At 32.0% G+C, this 12729-nt stretch overlaps 2 protein-coding genes across 3 annotated transcripts; both read left to right on the top strand.

The window, feature by feature from the left end:
* Positions 1–682: 682 nt before the first annotated feature.
* On the top strand, positions 683–1934 carry LOC124840987 (ubiquitin-conjugating enzyme E2 28-like). Its single transcript, XM_047317148.2, has 4 exons — positions 683–842; positions 929–1056; positions 1364–1468; positions 1561–1934. The coding sequence occupies exons 1-4, from the start codon at positions 773–775 to the stop codon at positions 1702–1704; spliced, it is 447 nt and encodes a 148-aa protein (XP_047173104.1). The 5' UTR covers positions 683–772; the 3' UTR covers positions 1705–1934.
* Positions 1935–5568: 3634 nt separating this feature from the next.
* On the top strand, positions 5569–9851 carry LOC124840979 (protein kinase STUNTED-like). Of its 2 annotated transcripts, none has more exons than XM_088108608.1 (11): positions 5569–5694; positions 6247–6441; positions 6530–6603; positions 6705–6799; positions 6917–7032; positions 7142–7669; positions 7760–8008; positions 8103–8254; positions 8371–8595; positions 8865–9014; positions 9394–9851. In XM_088108608.1, the coding sequence occupies exons 2-11, from the start codon at positions 6306–6308 to the stop codon at positions 9637–9639; spliced, it is 1971 nt and encodes a 656-aa protein (XP_087964734.1). In that variant the 5' UTR covers positions 5569–5694; positions 6247–6305; the 3' UTR covers positions 9640–9851. The 2 variants fall into 2 exon arrangements, with proteins under 2 accessions (XP_087964734.1, XP_047173095.1); XM_047317139.2 differs by lacking the exon at positions 5569–5694 and adding an exon at positions 5703–5977.
* The last annotated feature ends 2878 nt before the right edge of the window (positions 9852–12729 follow it).

Genomic DNA, 12729 nt, shown 5'->3' with positions numbered 1-12729 from the left:
CCGAACTAAAATGTTGTGATAATTGTAGCATTAGGCTGGTAAAAGCGAAATTTAAAATGCAATCTTAACTGATAAGCAATGAAAAGAATATTATTGGAGCTGTCAACAACTTTGTGCTTGCACCGTTGCAATGGAATATACGTTATTTTGAAGGATTCACAAAACAAGACCAAATTCATCTTTGACTTCTCACCAGCTTTATCAGATCCTCAACGTGTGGACTGCGGGAAACGACTAGCGAAGTGTGGATCTAATTTCTTCTTTTTGGATGTGGGTTGTCCAATAACTATTTATTTTGGCATCGATGCATTTACAGGGGAAGTAGCATCAGAAGCTTAAAAAAGGAATTCTCGAACTTTTCTTAATTTACAAATAGTAAACTAAACTATAATTATGTGTTTGTAGATTCAACATTTAGCTTTGATATAATATCTTAATGAAGAATCTTATGGTGTGAACCCTTCTTCCACCGATGATTAGATTGACAGCAGGAGGTTGCCAAAAACTATGTAATGTGGCAAACAGCTTTCGCTCTTTGGTTTCTCCCATATCGTATCAAAAAGTTGAATGATCATTAGAATCTTATCTTCTTTTTTGTGAGGAATATATTCTGTGCCCACTTCCGTTAGTGAATTGAACTCTTGATTCTGTTCAATCTCCCTTCTTTAGCCATTAAATAGCCTGCAACCTGCTTTGTTTCTTGTAGTGTTCTAATCCTTTTGGCTTCCCACTCCTCCTTACTTCCTCTTCTACGATCCTAAAAGAACTTTGAATGGCAACCAAGAGAATACTGAAGGAGCTCAAGGACTTACAGAGAGATCCACCAACTTCATGCAGTGCAGGTAAAGAGGTTGATAAAAGTTTAATTGCGTTATTAGCTGCAACACACTGCAATGTAGTGTGACATGCTAGTTATGGCGGATTTCAGGGCCTGTGGGTGAGGACATGTTCAATTGGCAAGCAACCATCATTGGTCCAAATGACAGTCCCTATACTGGTGGCGTTTTCCTCGTCATCATTCATTTCCCTCCTGATTATCCCTTCAAACCTCCCAAGGTATACACCAAAAACTGTTACTCCTGTTTCTGACACCAGTTCTCTTTATTTCAGCTAAACTTTCATTTACAAATGACTATGGATAAGCAAAGAGTGTCTTCCTTTGCCATATTTGAAGGTGGAACATCTGTTTTTCTAGAGCAATACACACATATAAGCAGCCATGTACTAGATTTACATACAAACATATAGTAGCAAAATCATCAGCTAAAAAAAACATGTGTTTTCAGTTTAGAATTCTAGGAACTGTTATTTATTGTGAAGGGCTGGATCTAAATGATGGCTAGCATCAAAAACTATTTTACAGGTTGCATTCAGGACCAAGGTATTCCATCCCAACATTAACAGCAATGGCAATATTTGCCTGGACATACTCAAAGAACAATGGAGTCCTGCTCTCACCATATCAAAGGTCGTATTGGGGGAACTTTATTCATTGATGTCATTATTAGTTTGTATCTGTTTGTTGTAAATGCTGACTGGTTTTCAAAAATCATCATGCAGGTGCTGCTCTCTATCTGTTCTCTGCTAACGGATCCAAACCCTGATGACCCTTTGATGCCTGAAATTGCTCACATGTGCAAGACCGACAAAGTCAAGTATGAGTCCACTGCTAGAAGCTGGACCCAGAAGTATGCCATGGGCTAAAGCTCTCTGCTTTCTTGCCTCCTCCAATACGTTTTGGAATTATCTTTTTGCACTTCAAAAACCTTCTCTTTTATATTATTATTCATTAATATATATACATATGACCGTGAAGCTTGAGCATTATTGAATAACTTGTATACACATGAGAATTGTTCTCAAAGGCTTTACCTTTGTGATTGGAGCTTTGCTCTCTATGAATAAATGCTACACTGATTTGGAGCTTTTCTATATATTCCCATTGAAAATAATACCAATACTAAATTGTCGTTTACTTCCTTGAGTCAAGAAACAACTAATATCTTGTTTACGCAGGTAGGTTCCTAATGTCCCAGATCACTGGTTAGGTTTTCTGAATTATATATAAGTACTAAAGGTAGCAATTATTGCAGAATATGAGATTAATATTCTGATTTAATAAATGCAACAAGCAGTATGAACATCTTTAAGAGCAAAAACATGATTAGCACGCAAATGAAATTCGAAATTAGACATTAGTGATGCCATGTCAAGCACGTAAAGCTACATGAAATGTCCTAATAATAGGATTTGATGGTCTGCTTATGGTTGGCGTTATTACATAAAGAATAAGGCTTACAGCATCATATTCCTGGACCAAATAATCCTCTTGCATCGTTACAAAGATGCAGTTGAGTATGCTACAACACCTCTCTCATATCTACACCATTCTCAGGCTTCAACTGCTTCCATCTTCGTCCTTTCTATTCAACCTCCCTAGTTTTTTTCATTCAAATGGAAGCTTCTACTTCTGTTTTTTGTTCTCGATTGATCGTTACATTCTACCAATTTTTGTATTAGATCTGACAAGTTGCAACTTTTTTTTCCTCTCTAAATTCATTGCTCAATTCTACACATCTTTAATAAGATGGTCTGAACTTTATTGCTATTACAATTTACAACTAGTATCCTTTATTGAGTTGAGATTAAATTATTAACTGAAATAAAATCTTAATAATTAGCTTAGGCATAATAAAGCTTATAATTTTTCCTAACTCAAAAAACTCAAATTCAAAGTCATGAAATTGGAAGATAAACTCAATTTCATAAAATCATATCCTGGTGCAAAACTCATGCAAGCAATCACCACAAAGGAAAAAAAAGATAGAAATTTGAGGACAAAAAAGGTAAAAGGTGAATTCTTCAGGAAGCTTATATTTATTTTCTTGTAGCTTGACGAGACAGAGAGAGAAATATGGTGTTATAATAATCCTTTGATGCTTTTGAAGGGTAGAAAGAAAAATGAAAAGAGAAGAGAAATCAAATAACAATATTATTTTTTGTTCTAAATATATATTGGATGGAGTAGTTATAATTAAGATCATATGTTTAATTTGAATCTTATAAAACATGTTTATGTGATATAAAATTTAAAACTAAAAGTAAAATATTTTCTTTAAGTTTTGAAAAATGTAAATTCTAAATTAAAAAACTTCCAAAGGGCCAATTTTATAAAACTCTTGCATATTAAAACAAAATTGTAAAAAGTTTTAAAAATCATACAGTGTAGTGCTGTCCGTATAAAACATTACCCAACGAACTTCGTATTATAGATGACCTAATAAACTAGTTGCCAAATAAAATAATCCAATTAAAAATAAATTAAATAAAGTAAGTAGAAATGCAAGGATATGGATTTGATTTTAATTTTTAAAGCAAGGAGAAAGAACCTTGCTCATCCTTTCTATTCTAATTTCTTTGGTCCAATAATGCTTTCGGTTGGTCATGCATCTTTTCAAAAAAATATAATAGTTTCCTTTGATAAATTATTCTTTAATTTATTGAGTAGTTGCAGCTTTTATAATTTTTTTTCACATAAAATTTAGATATTTTTTTATTACAATTGTATACTAAAAATAATTAAAACTAATAAAACTATATATATGCACTAAAATTCAGCAATGAAAACTATAGACATGAAAGCCACTATAATACACCAAACTAAAAGGCGAAAAATACAAGTTTTACTGATTCTACATGTTTAACAAAAGAAAGTCATCCCATGAATTCATAAATATAATAGTTTTTGTGTTCTTGTAAAACATTCGCAAACAGTTCAGACCTCTAACTTTTACCAGAAATTCTTAATCCCTTTCCATTAAAAAACTATTAAAATGTTTTGACTTTCTTATTCTCTTCAATAAATTTGTTTTCTTTTCGATTTAATTGGATTTATTGAAGAGATCAGATAATTAAAAACATAAAAAAATAGAATTTTTTTAATTTCAGTTAAAAACTGAAGCGAAAAAATGGAAGATTTTGCTTTAATGGTAAAAAAATCAAAACAGTTAACTGAAAAAAAAATGAATTTTTGAATCGGATGTTATCATATCCTGTTATGTTTTGATTCATTGAAAACCAATATGAAAGGTTATTTTATTCTAGTGATTAGTGTTTCATACCACAGATGAATATATATAATCTTATTTATTAATATGTTTAATGGATTAAACTGTGCAATGCTTTTTCTTTTTTTGGTTGTTATGAAGGAGAAATGACAACCTAAATGTGACAGAGAAATGGACAGAAAAATGAAAAGAGAAAAGGTGAAAGTCCAGTTAGAACAAACCAAAGCAGAGCATACCAATTTCTGTTGTACCTAATATATCAGATAAGGCAGAAGATTTGTCAGCTCATTTCTCACCAAAGAACAACCTCGCCTGACAACATTATATGTGACATGTATTGAGGTTGAAAGTTGAAAGGTTATGTTTTAGACTTTGAATTTGTGGGGCCTACTCAAGAATCAGAATTTTAACGTGTTCAACTTTTATTTCATTGTCAAGTTCAATTTCTTCTGGCTAAGCAACTGTAATAGATTAATACACACTACGTGACAACGTTCGTGTTGCTGAGTTAGGGCTGCTATATTCTGCTAAGGGTGGTGAAAACAGAACACTGTACAAAATTTCAATGGAAAACGTGCGCTCCCAGAATTCTAGAGTCTAAAATAAATTCATCATCTTTTTATAAGTTAAAAGTCTTATAGAATAAAAATAAATAAGATGATTAATATATAAGTTGATGGTTTACGTACTTATTTTTTTAAGATTTTGAATTGAAAATTGTGTTGCAGTATGATTATAATTGTTATAAGTTTGTGATAATTAACATAAAATAATTTCTTATTTACTGATATTACAAATAAAAGATACTGAAGCGATTATATATTACTATAATAAGGGTTTATAGTTTTTTTTTATTGAAGATATTTTCTTCGCAAATTAGGGTTTCGTATGGAGCAGTTAACCAATCGATTTCTTAAGATTCTAAAGAAAGCAAAGGAGACAAAATGGATTTTGTAGGCACAACGATACTGCGGGCACGTAATATCATTTGGTTGTGTTTATCCCCTTTGGACGATATTAATTATTACATAATTATGAATCATCTTTGTCATAGCAATTATGTCATGGGAAGAAATTATGATTATTAGAAAATCAGATGGAATGTTCATAGTTAATTTCTGTAAAATTCAATAGGTAGCACTTTTGTCTCATTTTTTTTTCTGAAATTTCAAAACAATTAGATGAAATTTATGATTTAATTTCTTCCTTGGATTCCATTTCACTTAGCATATATGTCATGTATAACAGAAAATATAAAAAAAAAACCCGTTATGAATAAATGAAAAAAGAATTCAATAAATGTAATAGTTATGATTTCAAATTATATATGCTATGCAATGACATGATGTTATGGAATTGAATGAAATTATATTGATTTAAATGTTAATAAAATGGTTATTAACATTTATGATTTTAAATCTTGAAAAACATATAATTGTTGTCGTGTAATTACACTTTCTATTGTAGTTCATCGAGCTAACATCTACGTACATTTGTACCAAATGTGATGAGGTGGTGTTCGGCGCAATAATCGTGGAACAGTGTTTCGTTTTCATGGAGCCATGTACCAGAACCGGATATTAAGGGTTTCCCGCGAAAACTCTCTGTTAGGACTAAAATTTTTCAGGTTCATATATCATCATTTCGTAAAACACAACCTTCTACCCTTACTTTTCGCATCATTGTTTTTTCCTTCCTCGCGCCTTAGAGTTTTTTACTTCTTCTTTCCAATTTTATCAACCCCTTTCATTCAAGAACACACTTTTTTATTTTTCAAATCTCAAATTTTCTGCATGTGTGTTCTTTCATTCCGTTCTTCCACAATGCCTAGATGCAGATTCACTCGTCTTTACGATTCTAGTTTAAGTTGGTTGTTTAAAATAAACATGGCTGCTTCCAACAATACTTAGGTACACATTTATTCGCCTAATCTTGTTTTATTCGACATATGTTTAATGCCACGATTTGTTTTACGAGGATATTATATTAATTATGAGTCGTGTGACTTTTATGTTATTCTTCTTCTCCCGTTTTAGATTTAAATATTTTTCTAATAGGACGCCGTCTTTGTCATGGGTGCTGCTATTTAATATTCAACTATGGTATATCCTGGTGTGCCGAGTATTGGGCATGATGTTCGAGTCCCAACCATGAAAGTAACAGATGCTCTGTTTTGCAGAGGATGAGATGGTTCGCTCAACAAGGAAGGCGAGGTGTTTGATGTAAAGGCAAAACGCAATGGAAGTTGAAAAAAGGTTTGTTTTGGTTGGTATTAGAATTGATGGCCATAGTAGACAGCTTCTCGACTGGGCACTTGTCAAGGTTGCTGAACCAGGGGATTCTGTTGTAGCAGTGCATGTTGTTAAAAATCCAGGTAAAAGAATTCACAAAGCTTCCACGCATATTATAGCATATGTATTTTTTTCACGCGTGTACCTGTTGAAAGAGTTAATTTAATGCAGATCACGTTTGGAAAAGCAATACTCTGATAGATGACTATTTAGAAGTTTATGAAGGGCTATGTGATGCTAAGAAGGTAGATAGACTTTTCTGTACTTTTTAACTTTTTTTTTCCCTTTCGTTCTCGTCGTTGGTAAATGTCACAGATTTTTATTGACGGGTATGGTTGGATTTCAGTTAGATCTCACTGGTCAAATCTTCTGTGGATGCTCCGTCCGAAACATTCTTGTTAGAGAAGCAAAAAAACATGATGCTCTGGCTCTAGTGGTAGGGTATGTGGAGCTTAGAGAACAAAATGAATTCTGTAATATTTCTTGTTGCGTTTAGTTTATCTGACTTCCTTTGCCTCCTCTGATTGGTTAAAAGACTAAAGCAGATTTCACTTGCAGGGGTCGAGCTGGCTTAGCTAAATATTGCGCCAAACGAGTACCAGCCACCACCAATGTTCTAGCCATCCAAGGCTCAAGGATTGTATATAGGAGTTGCACCAACGAACAACAACCAGGTTTGTCTGGTGGAGACCATGGTTTTGTCTAGTGGGAAAAGTATTAACATAAGTGAGTCAGTGACAAAAGCGAAAAAAGAATGAAGATTGTTTCTTCCTCTTGTGGCAGGTACTCTTATAAAGGACCCAAGGCCAAGCTTAAGAACCATAGGAAAAAACTCAAGTGACAGAGTAAACCAGTCTACATTTGGTGACTCCACCCTGGAGATTGAGAAACCAGCAACCAAAAATTCCTTAGATTTGAAGGAAGAAGCATTTAAAGGATTAGCAAAATGTAAGACAAGGTCAATATCCATGTTTGCAGGTGATTCAGCTAAGCAAAAGCTTGGGTGGCCTCTACTCCGAGGAGCCAATTCGGGAACCTCACAAACCCATCATGCAAGGGACATGTCAGTAGTACAATGGGTAATGACGTTACCGGATCGTTCACCATCTAAAAGTCCCTGCTCTTCTTCTTCTGAGGATAATCCATTTGAAAGGAGCATCAGCGATATTGATGATGAGAGCTCCAAATTTTCTTCAGCTCCATCTGTTGAGCTACCAAATGGCCTAGAGGAGATGCAACGCGTAAATTCAATCGACTGCAAGTGGTTCAGCCTTGAACTTCTGCAGTCTTGCACTAGACAATTTTCTTCAGGTTGGACCACTATGGCTTGCAATACTAACTGTTACGATTTTTTTTAGTTTGTAAGCAAATATAAGTATATAACTCTGTATTTCATTGCAGAAAACTTGGTTGGGAAAGGAGGGAGCAATTGTGTGTACAAGGGAGTCCTCCCTGATGGAAAGCCAGTGGCAGTTAAAGTATTGCAGTCATCCAAAGAAGCCTGGAACGAGTTTGCCCTTGAGATGGAAATAACATCCTCATTGAGGCACAAAAACATTGCCCCTCTACTTGGGATTTGTACAGAGGACAATACTTTAATCTCCGTTTATGATTATTTGCCCCAGGGCACCTTAGAGGAAAATCTGCATGGTAAAGTTTCTTTCTATTTTTTCTTTTACTTTTCATCCATAATTTCAATTGTCGAAAGATGTAATTGCTGATATGAACTTGGAAATGGATATAGGAAAGAGCAAATTGTCATGGGAGGTGAGATTTAATGTGGCAGTTGGGATCGCTGAAGCCCTGGATTACCTACACAGGGAAGCTTTGAAGCCTGTTATACACAGAGATGTCAAGTCTTCTAACATTCTTCTTTCCCAAGGGTTTGAACCTCAGGTAATCAAAAAGTTTTGAGATTCTTACTATTGAAAAGAATATCTAGTACTATCAGTATTCAAATGAAGCAACATTTGTGAGAATTTCATTGTAACTCACTATGGTCCATGATGCAGTTATCTGATTTCGGACTTGCAGTATGGGGACCTACAAATTCATCCTTTTTGACACATGATGTAGTAGGAACATTTGGTTATCTTGCTCCTGAATACTTCATGTATGGAAATGTCAGTGACAGGATAGATGTTTATGCATTTGGTGTAGTTCTACTTGAACTAATATCAGGAAGGGAACCAATCAGCTCAGCAGCTTGCAAAGGACAGGAGAGCTTGGTCGTGTGGGTAAGATCTAACCCCATTTACAATAATGAATTTTGACTTCTCTTAATCATATAAAAAAAATGTAAGAATGGCATTATTCTTGCTATACCTTGTTACAGAGATGGAAAGAGAAGCACAAAATAAGATAAATGATTTGACTCAAAAAATGAATTTGTTGAAAAGTATATCAGACAGAACTTGTGAAAACAGCGTCAGTCAAAGTATAAATCTTTATTTGATACATCATAGTTTATACACCTAGGAATCCTAAACAATGATTTCATTTTCAGGCAAAACCAATGATAGATAGTGGGGATATTAAAGGCTTATTGGACCCAGATTTAGAAGGGAAATTTGATGAGGTCCAATTGCAAAGAATGGTTATGGCAGCATCTTTATGCATCCAACGGGCTGCTCGACTTCGTCCTAAACTGAACCAGGTAATACCAAATTACACATTAAAGTTGTCATGTTCTTAATGATAATCACGTTTAATTAAGAAAATTAGAGGTTTGAAAAAAAAAACACCTTTTGAGGAAAATCAAGCCGAATCACTTTATAAAAATCATTTTTCTTTAATTATCTGAACTGTTTTTACAGAGTTCTTCATTCTGATTTTCTAAATTGAACTGTGCATTAGTGTAACAGCGATAACTAAACTAAATGTGTTTAAAAGAAAAATACATTCTTTAAAAGACTGAACCAATTCCCTTTATAAAAATGGCTTGATTCCATTTTTCATTGAGGTTATGTAAAGTTTATTTATGAGAGTCATAGAAAAAATATATACTTTTAGATCTTAAACTCTGTCATTTACAGATACTGAAGATCCTAAAAGGAGATGAGAAAGTTGAATATTTGCTGAACTCCCTTGGGAACAATGAGGATGATTCAGAAAATGGAGAAAACATCGATGATGAAGTGTATCCAAGTTCAAGTGCTGAGTTACACCTGAGTCTTGCTTTACTTGGTGTGGACGATGACAAAGCATCACAAACTAGCACTGAGCTCAGCTATAGTGAGCACTTGAAAGAACAATGGAGCAGGTCATCAAGTTTCAATTAGTTTTGTTGAATCCTAAGTTCCTAACCCTTGTATTTGTCCTTAGTTTGTGCATGTACAGTTACGTTAAAAAAACAAAGAAAGAAGACAGAGATTCAGCACCCTTGATGAGGTGGTTTGTAGATGTAGAATGGCAATTTTGTTTTTAATTTACCCTGAGAATAATGTACTAAATTTTGGTTTTATGAATGCATCTTAGGCAATGGTTGAATGCATCTTACTCAATCATATATACCGAAACCGACCATAGTTCATAAAATATATAAATTTCAACCGACGATAGGATCATTATGTTTGAAATTTCAACCAACAACGTAAGAATATGACGAGATTCCGAAACAAATTAATCTCTCACTGCTAACCAACCAAGGTCTGACTTCTCTTTGTTTAGGAATAATTTTAGGTTTTATATCCTTTTTAGTAGGGTGAGATAAGTACCTTAACTATATTTTACTACTACTACATCTTACCAATCTAAACTCACAAATGAATATAATAGAGACCAATTTTAAATGAAAAAAACAATTATCGTTCCCTTTTATGATTACCTTTTACAACAGTATACAAACTAAGAAATATAATCCATACAGTTAATATTATGACGTAAACTTAATTTATTTGGACTTAATATCATCCTATTATTTCTTTTAACTTTAAGGCCATTTTGAGTATTTTTTATATTTTTATTTTTATTTAGATATTCAAAAGTTTTATTTTATTTATTAAGTTTTGATTTTTAATTTTTTTGTTAGTTGATTAATGTGACTTTTATTTTGTTCCATAATTTTCTTTGTTTGCGAGTGAAACGATAGATTTATCAAACCTCATTGGGAGATATTCTCATATCATGTTAAGACTTGAGTTTAATTTTAATTCAATTTTACAAATCAACTTGTAAGAGTTTAGTTAGTAGATTTCGTTTTTAGAAGATGATTACTTTTCTAGCAAATTTTGATATTTTAAGAGACTGATTGCTCTTTTAACATATTTTTATTCTAGAAAACAGGTTGTTCTCTTAGCATATTTTTGAGATTTTAGGAGTATAACAATTTCCATAACAGATTTCGTTTCTAGAAGATTGTTATGATATCAAGATTTTAGGAAATTAGTTTCTTAACAAATATCTAGATTTTAAGAAACTGATTATTCTCTTAACAAATTTCGAAATTTTAAGAAATTAGTTATTTTCTTTAACAAGACACCTTAAATAAATCTTCTTTCTATATGATATAGTGTTTTAGTATTCTCTTTTGCTTAAATTATCATTTAAACAAAACTACATATATTTTAAAACAAATAACAATACAAAGTTTTTATAATATAATAATATAATATCAAATAATAATAGTAAATGTTTCAGTTATTTGGAGCTAAGTCACCAAATGCCTCCACAATTTGTCTTCTTATACGAAAACCCTTGGAGATTTGATAAAATAGTAGTGAATGTGCAGTAAATGCAACCTATCTACCACTTACCTCTGACCTGTATTTATAGTTTTTGCTATGAGCTTGAGATTAGTGAGAAGTTAATCTTGGTCCAATTCCAACCCAACATATCTAATCACTTTTGACCTTAATCTTCGTCTTAATGACCTGGTTTATTGATTGGCTGGTTTTGCTCCACTCCCACACGGTGAACCATCATAAATATTTATGCAAGTTGCTCATAATGCTGTCAAAGGAGTAAAAAGATAAAAGAAATATTGGCTGTCACAGAAGTTCCAACCCTACTTTCGGACCGTCCGGTTTATATGTTACAGTAAAGATTTCCAATACAAGATTGCATGAAATATATTTTACTTCTCGAAATCTCTTTCAATTTTGGTTTCATTTTTTTACCGTCTCATTTTGTCCAATTTAAAAATACTCAAATTTAAATTTAAAGTGTGGCTGTAATGATTTATAACCGCCTTTAAGTGATAATTATAAATCACATCATGAAATTGAAGTACTTTAAAAATTAGAATAATAAAAATAAAAACACTTGTTTTAAGAAAGAAAACCAACATTAAAAGATTTTAAAATATTCAAAGTACATGTTTTTATACCTAAGATTGAAGAGTGTGTACGTGGGAAGTAACTGGTCTTGGTTTGGTAGGCGGACGAAATCAAAACCTTATTTGAACGACGTAATAAAACATCAAATTAAATGTTTGACTTATAGCTTTTATAATAGAATAATGATATTGATTTAAAATTAATAATAATAATCATAAATATTAATATAGTAAATAACGTTAAAATATTATAAAAAAATATTATGAAGGTATCATTATCTTTATAATATTTCCCTCACATTTCATTTGTTTTCACGTTTCATTTGTTTTCACGTTTCATTTGTTTTCATTTGAATTGTTTTTTACTGAACTTGTTAGAAGTTATTAAATAATTTCCTGGATAAAATTCTCCAAAAGTAATTATAAAAAATAAAATAATAAAGTAAAAAAAAGTTTCCATAAAATAAAATCAATTATATATTAATTAATTTATTTATAAAATCTACTTTTTAACTTTATTTAAAAGAGGTTTCTTAACCTGTACATAAAATTATATTATTCTTCTACTTATTTTTCGTCCCGTACTAGAAATGCGATTTTTCTATTCTACCCACTGTATTTGAAAAGGATTGAAAAGGCGAGAGTAAAAGAAAAAAATATGCTAAAGTCAGCATGTTTTTTCGTGTTTTTTATTTTTGATTTATTCAACTTTTTACTTATACTACATTTTGCTCTAAAAACTAATTTTTGAAATCGAATTTATAGAAAGAAAAAACAAAATCAGAATTAAATGGTGATGGGTGATGATAATTGTGGTATTATTTTAATTAAAATAAAGCTATATGTTAGTGGAAAAGGAATATAGCTATATGTTAGTGGGTACAAGGTAATAGGTGAGAATCTTAAGCCCATTAAAATAAAGTAATCTGAATTACTTTAGTCGAAGATTGATGATTAAGTTTGAATTTGTGTTGGATTAAAACAAAGAATAAAAACTAAACAGAAAAAGGTTTACATAATCACGTTCTCACAAGATTCCTTGTCTCTCCTTAAAAAGGAAATTATAATATTATTATGATATTTATGAACCGCTAAT

The sequence above is a fragment of the Vigna umbellata genome, chromosome 3 (assembly GCF_029865625.1).
Source record: "Vigna umbellata cultivar VRB3 chromosome 3, Vumbellata_1.0, whole genome shotgun sequence".
In the NCBI taxonomy this organism is placed as follows: Eukaryota; Viridiplantae; Streptophyta; class Magnoliopsida; order Fabales; family Fabaceae; genus Vigna; species Vigna umbellata.
Note: the sequence above shows the minus strand (reverse complement) of the source record. Positions and strands in the feature narration are given on the sequence as shown.

Coding starts and splice junctions, on each gene's coding strand:
- LOC124840979 (XM_088108608.1), top strand. CDS start 6,306: ATGGAAGTTGAAAAAAGGTTTGTTTTGGTTGGTATTAGAATTGATGGC. Junction 6,442..6,529: donor GCATGTTGTTAAAAATCCAG/GTAAAAGAATTC, acceptor AATTTAATGCAG/ATCACGTTTGGAAAAGCAAT. Junction 8,255..8,370: donor CCCAAGGGTTTGAACCTCAG/GTAATCAAAAAG, acceptor TCCATGATGCAG/TTATCTGATTTCGGACTTGC.
- LOC124840987 (XM_047317148.2), top strand. CDS start 773: ATGGCAACCAAGAGAATACTGAAGGAGCTCAAGGACTTACAGAGAGAT. Junction 843..928: donor ACCAACTTCATGCAGTGCAG/GTAAAGAGGTTG, acceptor GGCGGATTTCAG/GGCCTGTGGGTGAGGACATG. Junction 1,469..1,560: donor CTGCTCTCACCATATCAAAG/GTCGTATTGGGG, acceptor ATCATCATGCAG/GTGCTGCTCTCTATCTGTTC.